At 49.9% G+C, this 14,216-nt stretch overlaps 1 protein-coding gene across 1 annotated transcript in view; it reads right to left on the bottom strand.

Moving 5' to 3' along the window:
• LOC149352533 (lysosomal aspartic protease-like) overlaps positions 1-12,564 on the bottom strand; it is a 29,716-nt gene extending 17,152 nt beyond the window's left edge. The window contains exons 1-3 of the mRNA XM_089577194.1: positions 12,485-12,564; positions 9,841-9,925; positions 8,876-8,999 (exon numbers count right to left, since the gene is read on the bottom strand). Coding sequence (XP_089433320.1) covers positions 8,876-8,999; positions 9,841-9,925; positions 12,485-12,564 — 289 coding nt within the window. The remainder of the gene's footprint in view (positions 1-8,875; positions 9,000-9,840; positions 9,926-12,484) is intronic.
• Between the last annotated feature and the right edge of the window lie 1,652 nt (positions 12,565-14,216).

Below are 14,216 nucleotides of genomic sequence, written 5' to 3'. Positions count from 1 at the left end.
GTCTTCAATTTTTCCACTCTCGGTCGCCTTCAGAGCGCGTTTACTGTCTCGATTACCGCATCTCATCCAAGTGCTCTTCAAAATATCGACGCTGCGCTCAATGAGAACATACTGGGTTATTCAGGCTCACTGCTCACGTAGCAGCTCACCATACATTTAGAAAGTCTAGCCTTGTCCATTTGTTTAAAAGCGTAAAGTTCGAAAGCGTGCACGAACGCAGGAGACAAGAGCAAAATAGCACGTGAAACTTTTAGTGTGCTGCTAAAATGTTTTCGTGCGTGCTTCCCTAAGAGATTAAGCCACAGCGGTTAGATTTATCAACAGTAACTAGCCAGCGTGTGCTCAGCGATGCCTGCTGGACATTTTCGTTAAAGCCAACTGTACAGCGGTGAGGTCACGCGTATGCAGCGCTTATGAGCCGCAAGCGAGTCCATCTTTTCAGAGAGGACATGAAAGCAAAGGTTGAAAGCAGCCTCTGCACAGCGGTAACGCGTGATTTTTATTGAAGAAACAGCGGCTGGATACCACCGCGCTCGAGCATGCAAGGCGGTGCGCGGCAATGACAGAGCATTCTACGATTCAGTGCAGCGCATTCTCCGCGAATGTTGGTAATTGCTATCAGTCCGACGAGTGCAAATAGCACCCATGGGTCTCTGAAAACATGGGCGTGCTCTGCTGATCACCACTACCTGGTTCACGAAGCGCATGCATAGAGTAATATAGAAGTAAAGAGCGGACACTCCCGTGGGCCCCAGCGGCCGACTTTTGTGCACAGCGCACCTAGCGGACCCGGGGAAACGCACTGGCCTCAGAGATGGGAGACGAATACAGGAATCTCGGAGGCTCTACTTTCATTGGGTCTTGTGCGTTCCCCACTCTCGCGGAGGAGGCGGTGTCACATTGCCCAGCTGAGCAGCCGGCCACCAGCGTGACGATTACGGAGCACGCAACGATTATCCAGGTTTCGACGTGCAACGCTCGTCAAAAGCGTTTGGCTTTGATCGCTTGCCTGTACGCCGCGGCGAACACGTCACCCACAAGCCGCAAAGGCGTTATGCCACGCATCGCGTGCGCTTGGCAAGCGGCAGTGAACCTACTACGTGCATTCTGTCAGGGTGACAATGAGCGCATCAGTCACTCGATCCGCAGAAGGAAGCCAAGACATGCCAAAACCATACTCTTTTTCTTTTTTTTATTTGCACGTTCAGTGCCATCTGGCGGAAACGGGGAAGCGCCGAACTCGGCCGCGAAAGGGCCCGAGTGTCCGCTCTTTACTTTTATGTTACTCTATGGCGCATGAGCGTAGCCTTACAGATAACACAGGTGGCGTCACTAGGCGGTACTGTAGGCGTCGCTAGCCATGACCTCAAGCGTTACGAGTACTCTTGATACTTACGAGCGCTGAACTGTTTCGAATTGTGCCACGTAAGCCTTGCTGAATGCCAGGCGAGCAAGATTTTGCTCTATCGCGGTCTCTTACGCGGACGCTCGCACGGCGTAGTGCTTTTGAAAAAGAAAGAGCGCCGCGCTAGCGCGGCTTGCACCACTAGGTGTCCGAAGTAGCGCATGCGTATCTTTTCCCTTTGACATGCGTTATTTTCCATGAAGTCTAAACTTATCTTGTCAGCGAAAGCGGATCTTGCGCGATAATGTGAGGGGCAACTGCATTCACCGTTATTACTTTTCGAACCTGTAACATACGCCTGCTTGCACGCACTCGCCTGAGCATGCGCTTAGCAATAACTGAAGCCGCGGTGACACTCATATTTGCTTTCGTTCAGCTAATGTGGTTGTGGTCAGTGCTATAAAAGCATCAGCATCTCCGTGCCGCCCGCAGAAAGCGCCGTCGCAGCTCCAGGGTGTTCCCTTCAGGGTGTTCCAGCCTCGAAGCGGGCGGTCTCAGTGTACGCCGCCTCAGCCTGTTTTTTGAACTATACGACTCCTACCCGAAAGCGGCAACAACCCGCCTGCTTTGCTTGAGCATTTCCCAGTTTATAGTCCAGCAGCACAGCCCCGCCAAAGGAGCAATGGGCGCCCTGTTTTCGTGCTGCATGTGCCAACAAGAGGAGGGAGACGAGAGGAGTGTGCTGGCCCCTCGGGCGGATTCTGGTCCAGAATACCGACTGATTGCCTCCAACGTCAGCGAAGTCGACGCGCCAACCCTGCAAGAAACGGCGCCGCAGGAAGCGCCATCGCAGCCGCCGTCCTTGCAGTACCCTGAACGAAGGGCAGCCGCAGCAGCGACCAGGGCGCGGTCGGTGACCTTCGGCGAGGACGTCAGTGCCGGCTCAGAGCCGGGCGTTGTCAGGCCACGCTCCGCATCAGAGGCAGACACCTCCAACGGTAAAAGCGACAGTAGTTCGTCGTCGGAGAGCGGCTCGAGAGACTCGGTGTCCAAGACCGAAGACAGCCAGTCTGCCAAGAGTACTTCGGAAGCATGAATTGGGTGAGCTGCCTCCTCTATTTACTGCACGGCGTATGCAATGTACCCTGCCTAACACGCACAATCTATGGCGCAGAACAGCTCTCATGGGTCCTTTAGTTATTTTCGATCGTCAACAGGAGCGGCGATATTTGCTGCCGCCAACTAATACAGGACCGCTTGCACGGCACACAAAGTGCAACGGAAAAGGGACCATAAGCTTGTCCTTCTCCTCATGCGTTGCATGTTGTGCCCGTACCCACCGCAGCCCCGAAATTCTCTACCTCTGCAGGGTCATTCAATAACCTCCGTCCTTAATCGCACTGCTGCACCAGCCGCATTGGCTGAGCGAACATTCTATCACGAGTGCGCAGGCTCTCATCAACCGCGGTGGCTGCGTTTTGGTGACTGCAAGACGCGCTCGTATACTACTCGGCTTTCGCTGGCTCTTAAGGCCCGCAGGCTATCGAACTTCATTCTGAGGCTCTCAGTACGCCGTGCCTTAGTCCAGTCTAATCTCTCTATTGCGTCGACCTCTGCTAATGTTGCTGCACCTATCTTTTTTTTTTTCTTACAGATCTGGCCCGTACTCCTCGTTAGCCTTCTGCAGTGTTTTGTCCGACCCGGTAAAGCCTTCTCGACCATCTCTTTACGCGCGCGCGCGCGCGCGCGCGCGTTTTCAGCTTCCGCTTTTGATTCACTTTGTAATAAACACTTGATTTTAGCCTTGCCATACGGGTTTACTGCATTCCTTTGCCGTTGCCCCGATTCGGGGTGCAACGCCTTCTCGGTGATCCTTTCTGGTAACTTCGTGACCGTTTATTCCTGTTTCGGCCGCCAGTACACGTGCACGCCTGCGGTCGGAGCTAGTTCCAGTCGTCAGACGATAGTGCTGACTCATTTATTTCAACCCCCCCCCCCCCCCCCCCCCCCGCCCTGTTTTCTTTTTTTTTTTTTTGGCGCAATGCGCCAGTCTATGCATGACGGGTTACGCAGCTATGAAATGTTTTCATGCTTCCAGCCGATGGCACGGGGTTCTAACACTATTCGTGACTAAATATGCAACCACTCATATGGAATGATCACAGCCGCGCGCAACAGCTTTTAAGGACGGAATACATGGAGCGTTTTTACCGCGGCGAGTCGTCGATTTTCGCCCGACGGCGCAGATTTGACGCCCGGCGTCGAGAAAAACGCCCGCCGCCGCCGATCAGGACAGGCTAGATTTTGACGCGCGGCGTCCGGTGAGACCGGAGGCGGCGGCTGAAGCGAGTTCAGCGCAGCAAGCCCGCTCTTCCGGTCCTCGGCCTGCCGCCGCCAACATGGCCGTCATGGCCGTCGAGCTACGCCGTGTTTTTGGCGCGGGAATGTTATTGTCGTGAAAATAAACGCTTCATCAGACTTGAAATGTCGCTTTTTTTCGAGAACACGGCCTAATCTTAGATCGGAATGCCTGCGCTCCCTCCCTGAAACGAATGTGTCGAAGACAACCGCAGCCGCTGGTGTCCGCAGCTGAGCGGGCGTCCAAAGGTACGCGACGGCATGCATTCGAGCACGCAAATCTTTATAGATACTTAAGCGCGCGCGTGCTAAAATTTTTACAGTGGTGTCGAAGTGAAACTTTCCTGATTTTAACAGAATGGTCAGCGTCGCGGTTCTCGCAGACCTCCTTGCATAGGTTGATCACATTAGCTTTCGCGTCGAGGGATACACGGCGGCGCGCCGCCGCTTCAACGCTCCATGTATCTCCAGCCGGGCGTCGCGGTAGCGCGACGTTTTCTGCAGCGCGAATGTCGTCGAAAAAAACGTCGCATGTATCCCGGCCTTTAGGGTTTTCTAAATTGTCGCAGGTGGTTTCGGCGTCTTGTGTCAAATTCTTTGTCGCATTTCAATCGAGTACGGCCTTGAGCGGATGGCATTCTTTCTTCCACGACGGCCGAGCCGTAATTGCCATTTCATGCGCAGTTTTTATGGCAAGTCTGGCAACAAAAATGATGAATTCTGCACAGCAGTACACCGCGACAATGAGGTAAACAGGACACGCGGTAACTCGCTGCTGTATTTACGACCTTGTTCCAGGGAAACCTCGCAGATAGATGTACGCAGAGACAAGCAAGTAAATACAAATATATGGCACTGGTTTAGCTTTGTTACACCAAATTGTCTAGCGATAGCTACTCTTGAAGTCAAGTGTTTCACTGCGCATATTCGATTCTCCCGTCCCGGACTACTCGCTGACAGGTCCTGGCTTCCGCTCTGACAGGAAACAGTCATGGTCACATGACCTACATGCCAGGGGCTGCTTGCGGACTCCCCGCCGGAGCCTGGCTCCCCATCGGTTACCGTTCCAGGAAGCTGGCATCTGCTAGCAGACGACGCAAGGCATGGCCACTACGGCGCAGAAGCAACGTCGTGCGTTCCATCACGACCACTGAGTCTATTTGAAGACCATACTGTCAGCGTAGCGTAGGTGCATTACAGAACTCTGCTTCGGGGGTATGCTCGCCGCCACTGATCGAGGCGAAGTTTGCGCAAAGTAGCCCTCGTTTAGACAGACGAAAGCCGAAAGACGAAAGCCTTCGCAAAAATGGTGACAACAAGCACTGGTGCTCGCCTTATCGTCGGGTCGAGCGAAGTCGCGCCGCTACGATCACTGCTCGCCAAGAGCGCTTTCAGTGCTCCGTCTGGAATGGCACCATTTTCAATAAGCCTGACCGCCGTGGTTCGTGCTTTACTTGGCGGCGAGTTTGTTGCGCTATGGAGCTTATACGCGTCTGCATCGGTTTCACAAGTGCGGCCAAAATTCTGCTTGCCTAAAGGGAACGCATGGAAAAAAAAGAATAGCATGCATATATTGGCTCCGTTGTCTTTGATAGAGATATATGATCAACGTTATAGCAAACGAGGTAATTGGAAAACCACTTGCTTCATCACAAATTATCTTTCTTAGACTACGCATCTGAACAGCATCGGAAGAGCCATCCAGTTCAGTCGAAAAAAGAAATTGGACAGCTTCCGTTTTTGGTCGTCCTAGTGAAACGGAACCAATCCGCGCTCTCGTTCAGCGTATACAGGTGGGGTACTCATATTGGACGCTATCTCCATTTTCGCTCCCATCATCCATCCTTTCCAGAGATAAATGATTGTCTCGCTTTTTCATCGAGCAGGCCGCATTTTCACAGAGCTCGAAGACTTGCAAGCTGACCGCCAAAGAGTCGCAAAGACCTCTCAGAAAGCGGCTACACGTCGCCTTTCGTCAACGTCGTAAACGTCAACTGTGGGGCCCCCTGCGGTCGACCGTAGTCCTGCCATCAAATAAAAAGCGCACTTGCACCCTATGTTTCCGGAATCAGCGAATCCTTGGCTCGCATCTTGCGGTCCTATGACGTTGAGGTGTCACACGTGGCGGAAAAAGTTACGGCAAGCCCTTGTCAACGTGGAAGACAAATTCCCTGGCCTAATCTACAGCACTTGATGCGGGGATTACCATCATTTGTACGTGGGCGAAAGTGGAAACTTTGTGCAGAAGCTGAAACAACACCAGAATGATGTAAAAAAACAAGAAAGTTTTGTGTAATGCACTGGCCGAAAGTTCTGAAATCATGAAGCATAACATAGATTGCAGTAGCGACCACTTTTTAAAAAGAGAAAAGAATCTTTTCACCGTATGTATCTAGAGGCCCCAATCATTCAAGCTATCGATAACACTTAATCGCACTGAAAGTGCCCTTCCCTGCGCGTACGCCTGCTGCCTTTGGCATGTTTTCAAGTGTAAATAACCAGTATTTCCCATCTGTATCTCCTTGTGAACAAGGCTCCCGAGTGGGAGCCGAATCGTCAGTATATATATATATATATATCTCCCCCCCCCTCCCTCCCCCGCTTTTTTTTGGTCGGTGTCTTGCCTTCTCATTCAGATAGCTATTCGGGCTTCTGCTATGAACTTACTGATTATCTCTTGGCTTAACTAGTTGCTTGTGGCTCTATGTGTACTCAGATTAAGTGCTCAGTTGGAAAGTTTTAACCATTTACTAACTTCTGCTTCTTGATTCTCATCAATTCTGGCAAACACCGTCTTGTGGCCCGTGAAGTAATTGGCTATGGTTCGCAGTTTAACTGTGGTCATCTTTGCAGGGATAACTCGCAAGGCTAAAATTGGAGGTTACCTTCGTATCGAGCACATTCAAATTAGCTTGGACATCGATTTCGCTCCAAATTTGAGAAGATAAAATTTCTGAGGTGGGATGGGGCAAATTTTCGGAGAGTCACGGGTCAAATTTGGAGGTCAATATCATATTGGGAATATTTAAATTGTGTTGGGTATCGATTTTGGCCCAAATCCGAGAAGGTCAAATTTGTGGACACCATCGCATTGGCCATAATCGAAGTATTCTTCGACATCTGACTTAAAGCTGTTGCTGTGAAATCGTCGAGTAAGAAGGTGACTTCAGTGACAAATCCCCATACAGACTGTAACTCGACTTTCTGCATTTAATAGTGCTATATCTCTAAAAGGCAAAAGGCACGCACAAAGTTGTCACCTACATAGGTAGTATAAAAATGCGCATTCTTACTTCCATACTTGCCAAACTATATTTCACATCGTGTTTGCAAGTGATAGAGATAGCTTCTCACGACATACTTATGTATTGGTAGCACAGCTGTCAAAAGGACCAGAGCGCAACTATCTCTCACCCTGGACGAATGTGTTACATATCCAACCCCCGCTGCCTAAATTAGGCGGTTGTTAAAAATAAGCTGCTACGTGACGTGGCCTTCCCAATCAATTACTAGTTACTGAGGCGCACCATATGAATCACATATTGCGGACCAACGGGACTTAGACAAGGAAAGAATGACACGAACGCTGACAATAAAATAGATCATGTTGGTCGTCGCCTCTAGTAGGGTAACCTGTCTCGGAGGTTCGGAGACCCCGGAAAAAATTTCGTTGTGTAGAGGTGCGCTCGGAGGCCGGGGGTGCACATCCGGCTAAAAGCGGGTGCTCGCCCTCGACTGAGGCCTGAAAAGGAGCTTGGCTATAGTATGGGGACCATTTGGAGAAACTACGCCGTCCCCATTCCCGCCCTAAGTCCCATGCATAACCCCACCCTGATAGCCCACATCCCGTTCCCAGGGCTGATCAGGGCAGTCTGCCAGGGCCCCCACCCTGGCGTGTGTTTATGCTGCTACTCGTAGCATTTTCTCACATTTACTTATTTGTCTCCTGTGGGTGCAAAAGTACCATTTGTCCTTCCTTGGACGGATTATTTTATGTTTTGATTGAACTAAAGGCGGCTTTACATTGGCTAGTCGCGGAGGTCGTGCGACAGGTTTAAATCGCTTTGTTACACTCTATCCTTGCTTTCCTAGTGCTTCGGAAACCGTAACTAATTGACCGAAATCGGTCGCGCAACGTTTGCGACTCGCCAGTGTGAGTCCGCCTTAAGCCTGTTGTGCTTTGAGCGGTGCAGGCTGGGGCTCTTTATTTTAGTTTTGTAGGGTCGCCTCAAGCTAATAATTGTTGTCACCAGCCCAACGATTTATGCGCAGCAGTGTACGGCGTGACCTTCCGCATAGTACAGATAGTACAGAAAGAGGCTATCAGGCTGCAACGGCAATTCGTCGTTTAAAGCGCTGTAAAGTCGGCGTGGAGATAATTTTCATGTCATTAGATGCAGCGCGTTCATGCATTTTTTTTTTTCGTCTTGAACGACAGGCGTTATGGCGTCTGCTTACGGTTCAGCATTGAAGCAATGTAGTCTATATCTATAACTCTATTTCATGTCCAACATTTTCGGACAAAATTTCAAGAATTGGAAAATTGTAAGATACTGTTATATAAACATCAAAGGTAATGGTCCATTCTTCTCATATATGTAGCAAAATCTTTCTTTTAAAGCGCTTCCATGAATCGCATCGAACAGTTAAAACTGCCATAGAAAACCAATGGGGAGCGCTTTTGATGGCACCAATAACGTTAATAGAAAGAAGTTTCAAGTCTGCCATCGGGTGATCTGCGGATGTATTGATTGTTATAGCGAAATCTTACATTATATGAAAAAACTGCGTCCATAAATAGTTTCCCGCTCAAGAATGCTTTTGTCCAGAATTGTTGGGTATGTATATCTGTGACTATCACATTCGTAGTCGTGGTAACGAAGACGTGATGAAAGATCTCTTCGTTCCAGCTTGCCTCCTAAACAGATTTGTTAGCTTAACAGAAGCGCATCACTTGCAGCAAACCCCGCACTTGATTTGGCCGGTACTGCTAGGCAGCCGCCTGTTTTTCTAAAGCTGCTGCGAAGGTGGATCTACCTGGGGCCAGATCTACGAGACGGTTCACTTTGGTACCGGTTCGCTTTTCCGCAGGCCGCAGCGCGTGGTTGGCTGCGTCGCCGCGTGTCGTCAGTCGGCGTGACCGAAATAAATATTAGAGGATAAAAATCTTACGGCATCCTACGTTCGAATCCACGCACTTGCTCGAGGGCACCCAGAGGTTCGCCGAACCGGTGTCAAAGAGAACCTTGAACGACTGCGGCGGTGTGCCCAGTGAGATGACGCCCACATAACGCATCTGTTCAAAGAAAAACAGCTTGAGCTTTTTGTGAGATTGGCACCGTTTTTCGTTGACTCTGTTAAAACTTAGAAATGAATAGCAGGACGATCACTGTTGCAAAATACCTATGCTACTTTTAAAGGACCCCTGAGCCACCCTGGGGCGATTTTTATGCGTTTACATAAAGCCTCACCACCCTTCTTATCAGCATGCAGGCGTGTTGTCTCAGGAGCTACCGAAGTCGTAATAATCGTCATTATTCTAACTTCATCCACTGCAGCACAAACGCCTTTATCTTGTCGACAGTTGCGGTCACCGTTTACCGGCAAACTTACAAATCTCCTTCGCCCGCATGCCTCCCCCCCCCCCCCCCCCCCCCCCCCTTGCCGCGTTCACATTCTCTAGGAATCCCCACCGTTACCTTCAAGAGCCATCCGTTATCTCTTCTCTTGCATTAACCGAAACAATGTGCCATCACTGACAAGAGGCCTTAGCCAGAAGGAAAGGACTTCACGTTTGTGAGCGCTCCGTTAACGTGTCCTTATTAAGAAGGCCCTGCGGAAAACGTATACCATTGCGTGGTGCAATGTACCACTGTTGGGAGCGCGTCACGCAAGATGCACGGGCCGAGGAAATGGAGGGGGGAGGGGGGTGCTGCATCGAGCGTTCCTGGTACTTTCCAGCACGCTACCAAGGCTGGCTTCGATCACAGGGAATTAAAGCTTCGGAAGAAACAACAAAAGGAAACCACGAAAACGCATGCGAGTCAGGCGCCCTTTAAATATGGCCTCGTTTTTCGCTAATTACACTGCATTCACAAAACCACATTGACATTCAAATGGAAACATTCGCATCATACGTCTTCGTCAGAGCTGAGGCGTTCCGTCAACGGCGATCGTCCCAGGTGCAGCGAGCGGTTCTGACCGACGTATATCAGAGGAAGTCTGCAAGGGTTGCGCAGAAAAGGGCCAACGGAGCAAATCTGATCACCGAGGCATATAGTATGGTGTAGGTACGAACAGCGCACAGAGGCGAGTACTGACAGTGAGAGTGAAGTTCGCGGTGCTGTATTTTGTTTACCGCATCCGGTCGCGTTAGTGGAATGCCCATTACGTCCTTTTTCTTGGGCCCTCAGCACAACCGCACAGAAAGGGGTCAGTCAACCCAGCGGGAGAAGGGGGGCGCCGAATGGCGGGGGATTACGGGAGACGTCAAACTCCCCTCATGGACGGAGTCGTTAGGTCGCATCCTGTGTGCACGTGTTTACGGCGAGGCGAACCCGCGTCACAGTGCGTGGCTTTTGTGCCATGTCTACAGCGGCGTGCTTTGACATATTGTCACGCTAGCTGCAGGCATGAGGAGCGACGATGAGAAACAGATGGGTTGAAGTGGCTTTCCTGGAACTTGGGTCAACCGGACGTTGAAGTAATCTGCATCATGGGAAAGTGAAAGTGTTCGCGAAGCTCGCAGCAGGAAAGCAAAATTTTGATGGTGGAAAGTGTACATACGATATGTGTACGGTGTCGCGATGAGCTACCTTCTTTCCCCAATCATTGATTGGCTGTGTTTTCATTTCCCCAATAAGTTATTGGGTGGGTGTTTGTACAGTACCTCATTGGTTATTCCTCACACCGAGGGCGGGGACATAGGATTTAAAATCCGCTGTTTCGGCAGGATCGAGGGCTGGTTTCGTCACATCGAGTCAGTCAAGTGTAAATATGTTTTCTCCTTGCTTGTATCTTCCTTTGTGCTTTTAATTGTTATAAAAAGTTAACCTCTCCAGAAGTGTCCTCTTGCAATGTGATTGATCAATTCGAATCTGCAAGACGTCAAGAATCCTACAACAATCATCTTTAACCCAATTTCCCTCTACGAGATCTTAAAGGGCCTGGGGGGGGGGGGGGGGGGCGAACCAACTCACTCAGTTTTACTCTTTTTTTACTTTTTATGGCTAGGGTTCAAGGCTGCCGCCGAACGCTCCCTCCGCAGTTTTTTTGTTGTTGTTCCTTCATGCGGGTTTGTAGGCATGTGCGAGAACAGAAGGCTCTGCGGAAAGCGTTGTGCAGACTGCAGACGACGCGACGCCAAGGCTACGCCCAACCTTCTCCTGTCAGTCAGAACGATGCACCAATGGAGTGCCTTTAGCAAAAGTAACCCCCATGACGTCAAGGGGTTCAGAGTAGTGGGGCGGGGACGTTTTTGTTGAAGGAAAGAACGAGCGGGCTTTGATTTGAATTTTCGCAGCTTTTCGGGGCGCGCATGGCTCTAGTAGCTTGCAGAGGTCATCTTCGATGCCTCATCTATGCAGTGGGCTTGTTTTTCAAAAATGTCCGGACCCTGGTCAGTGGCCCTTTAAGAGAGGATTTCAACTGGTGCAGCCGTAGAGGGGACATTTTAACTGTGAGGAAGACGAACAGTGAAGAAGACGAAGTTTCTCTTCCTCACTGCCCATATTACAACACTGTCCATCCTTCTCTGTGTGCGCTGTTTGACCTACACCATGGAATACCAACTAGCCCAACAAAAAACTGTTCTGAGGCAAATTGATTTGACACGATCGATTGTGTTCTTTCACGCTTTTTTTAACTATTCACGTCTGTTGTATTCCACAAGGTTCGAGTCCGGACTTCGACAACTGTCGCCTGCCGACATACCTAAAGTGAGTGATACAAAGAGTACAGCCGTCCCCAATGCAGAATTATTCCCCGATGCCACAGACGTGTGTCTGCGGCGCGGGCGGAAACGGGAGGTATAAATCTGCGCAGCGGTACGACTCGGTGCGCAAATATAAAACTCCGTGCAATCTGACAATTTTCCAACGAATCGCCATAGCACCCGCAGGGAAACGGCCATGTAATCAGACATTGTTTACCCAGACGCGCCGCAAAGGAAAGAGATCAGGTGGAGGTCAAGCAAAAGGCGCACTTTTCATGTGATTTAATGTATTAGCAACTTTCTTGTTTAGTTGCTCGGCTGGCTACCTTGAAGGCAAAAGAACGAGCAAATCTAAACATTGCTATATCTCAAAACAACACACTCGCGAACCCATATGGAGGCCACACAGCGATAATCTATAAGCCACTTCTTGCTCCATAACGTCACTGACCTGTTGGAACGGCGCGGTTATGCTGTGTCAGCTATTCAGAGCTCAGCATGTCAGAACGGTGTTGGGTTTGCTGCTCTACAGATAGGAGCACCTTGTGTCCTTGTACACTGCGAGACATACTTATATACGCAAACATTCTCATCGCTAATACTTAGGTTGCAGCTTTAATGTGATTTCGCCGAACGTTGCATACAAAGAATCTGTGCCTACAGGGTCGAAATCACTCTTGAGTCACAGTTTATTACACCCAACTGAAGTTTTTTTCAACTGTTCATTTGAAGACAAATAGCAGAGCCATTTTCTTCGAGAACTTGCATACTCCGATATTCGTCAACCGCTTCAATACCGCAGAAAAAGAGCCAGAGCTTTTGGAAGTCAAGTAAAACGTGGGCCTCACTTGAGCTGCTTAGTCCCGTTGGTGGACTGCACACCCAGCACGGCACTCAGCAGAGCGCTGAGCAGCATCGGAGCTTTCATGGCTTCTTTCCCGATGCAAACGGGAGCAGACAGGCCGGGCAGTGGTCTCGACCTCGGGCGCGGTCATACAGCGAATAACGTGCTTTAGCGCAACCAGGTGGCCGGCTCTTATCTTCGCGCACAGCCTCAGCGCAAAACTTGAGGGGGGAAAGCTGCTTCTTCAGCTTCCGATGTTAACCTCAGCAGGGTCATTGGCACGCTGACGGAAGCGTCCATGGCGTCGAGTTAAAAAATGTCGAATCAGTGCGATGGGAAAGAAGAAAACCGTTATCGCTGCCTTTCTGAGAAGCAAGCATCGCAGTAAATTCTACAAGAAATTTTTACCGCAGGAGCAGCGATTATGCATGTCTTCCCTACGAAAACTTCTAAACTCATTCTTGTCCGGAAATAAGGCGAAAGCCTTTGTTGGCTACATCGACGATTTCTTGTCCGGAATATGTGTCGGCAGCGATTTCTCCGTTCGTGTGAGAGCTAATGGATGATGCCATACTTGGGGCGGTGACGTTGAGCTAACGTGGTTGCCATGGTGACGCATGACGTCGCGCCATGACGTCATGTCGTGACATTGGGTGGGGCCACCGTGACGTCATCGCATCGTTGGGTGGGTGAGCGGTGCCCGTGCGCCAACGTGGTTTTCATCGTGATGCGTGGCGTCATGTCGCCTCGTTGAAATGGGGTCACTGACGTCATGGAGGAGGGGTGGCCGGATAAAAAAAAGTACCTTCTAGAACGCTCGAGCGCGCTGTTTCTGCTCCGGCGCTTCCTCTTAGTCCTTGGACTCGTTGCCTCGCCACCCTCGAGTGCCTGCGCTTCTTTCTAGTGTGTGAATGGTCTGCGTGCGTTAGCGCGTTTGCCGTTATTGATGGGGCGTCTACGTCGCCAGACAGGACGTCTTCACGGTCTGCGAAAGGCGGCGAGTGTGGTGGAGGCATCAATGCTTTCGCATTCTCCCAGTGCGGGTCGCCGCAGTGATCTTTTAACATTTTTTAAATAGTACAAATTGCTAACAGAATTTAAGCAAATGTTACAAGTTGTTTAAAATGAAGCACTAAAAGATTTCTTGGCTTTCGATTAGTGGACACTTGCATTTCTGCACGAAGCTCGATCGCCAACAACATCAAACAAAATGCTGTCTATAATGCGTAAATCTGCTCGACATCAAAACTGTTACTGACACCTAGACCGACCTAAAGTAGCGCAGTTTATTCACTACCTGTGTATGCTTTATTGAAAGAAAATAGGAGGATTCGGAGGAGTGAAAACACATTTATTGGGAAAAGGGGCAACAACACAAACAAGACAAACATATCTAGCACCCGACACTCATCACGCCAAAGCCGTGCGATTGAGATCGCGACACTGAACGCGCTAAATGCAAACCTTGATTTAAAAAAATGCGCTTTTAAAGCACGGTGCGAGTCGTTACAATAGAACTGCTGCATAGCCTTGTTGTCGGTGCACGAGCAATTCCGTTAGACGCGTATGAAGCGAACGCGCCACATCTAGTTGTGATAGGTGCATGATTATTGTCATGAATCATAACCACATATCGTGAAACGCTAAAAGCAGTGGAGTGTTTGCGCATTTTAGCCAATCATACTCATCGCTCGGAGTTAATACCGAGGCAGGTTTCACTAATTGGGTTTCAAGCA

Source organism: Amblyomma mixtum, chromosome 3 (assembly GCF_055824585.1).
Source record: "Amblyomma mixtum isolate Tamu chromosome 3, ASM5582458v1, whole genome shotgun sequence".
Classification (NCBI taxonomy): Eukaryota; Metazoa; Arthropoda; class Arachnida; order Ixodida; family Ixodidae; genus Amblyomma; species Amblyomma mixtum.
The sequence above is the reverse complement of the archived record's forward strand: the minus strand, read 5'-3'. Positions and strand labels throughout refer to the sequence as shown.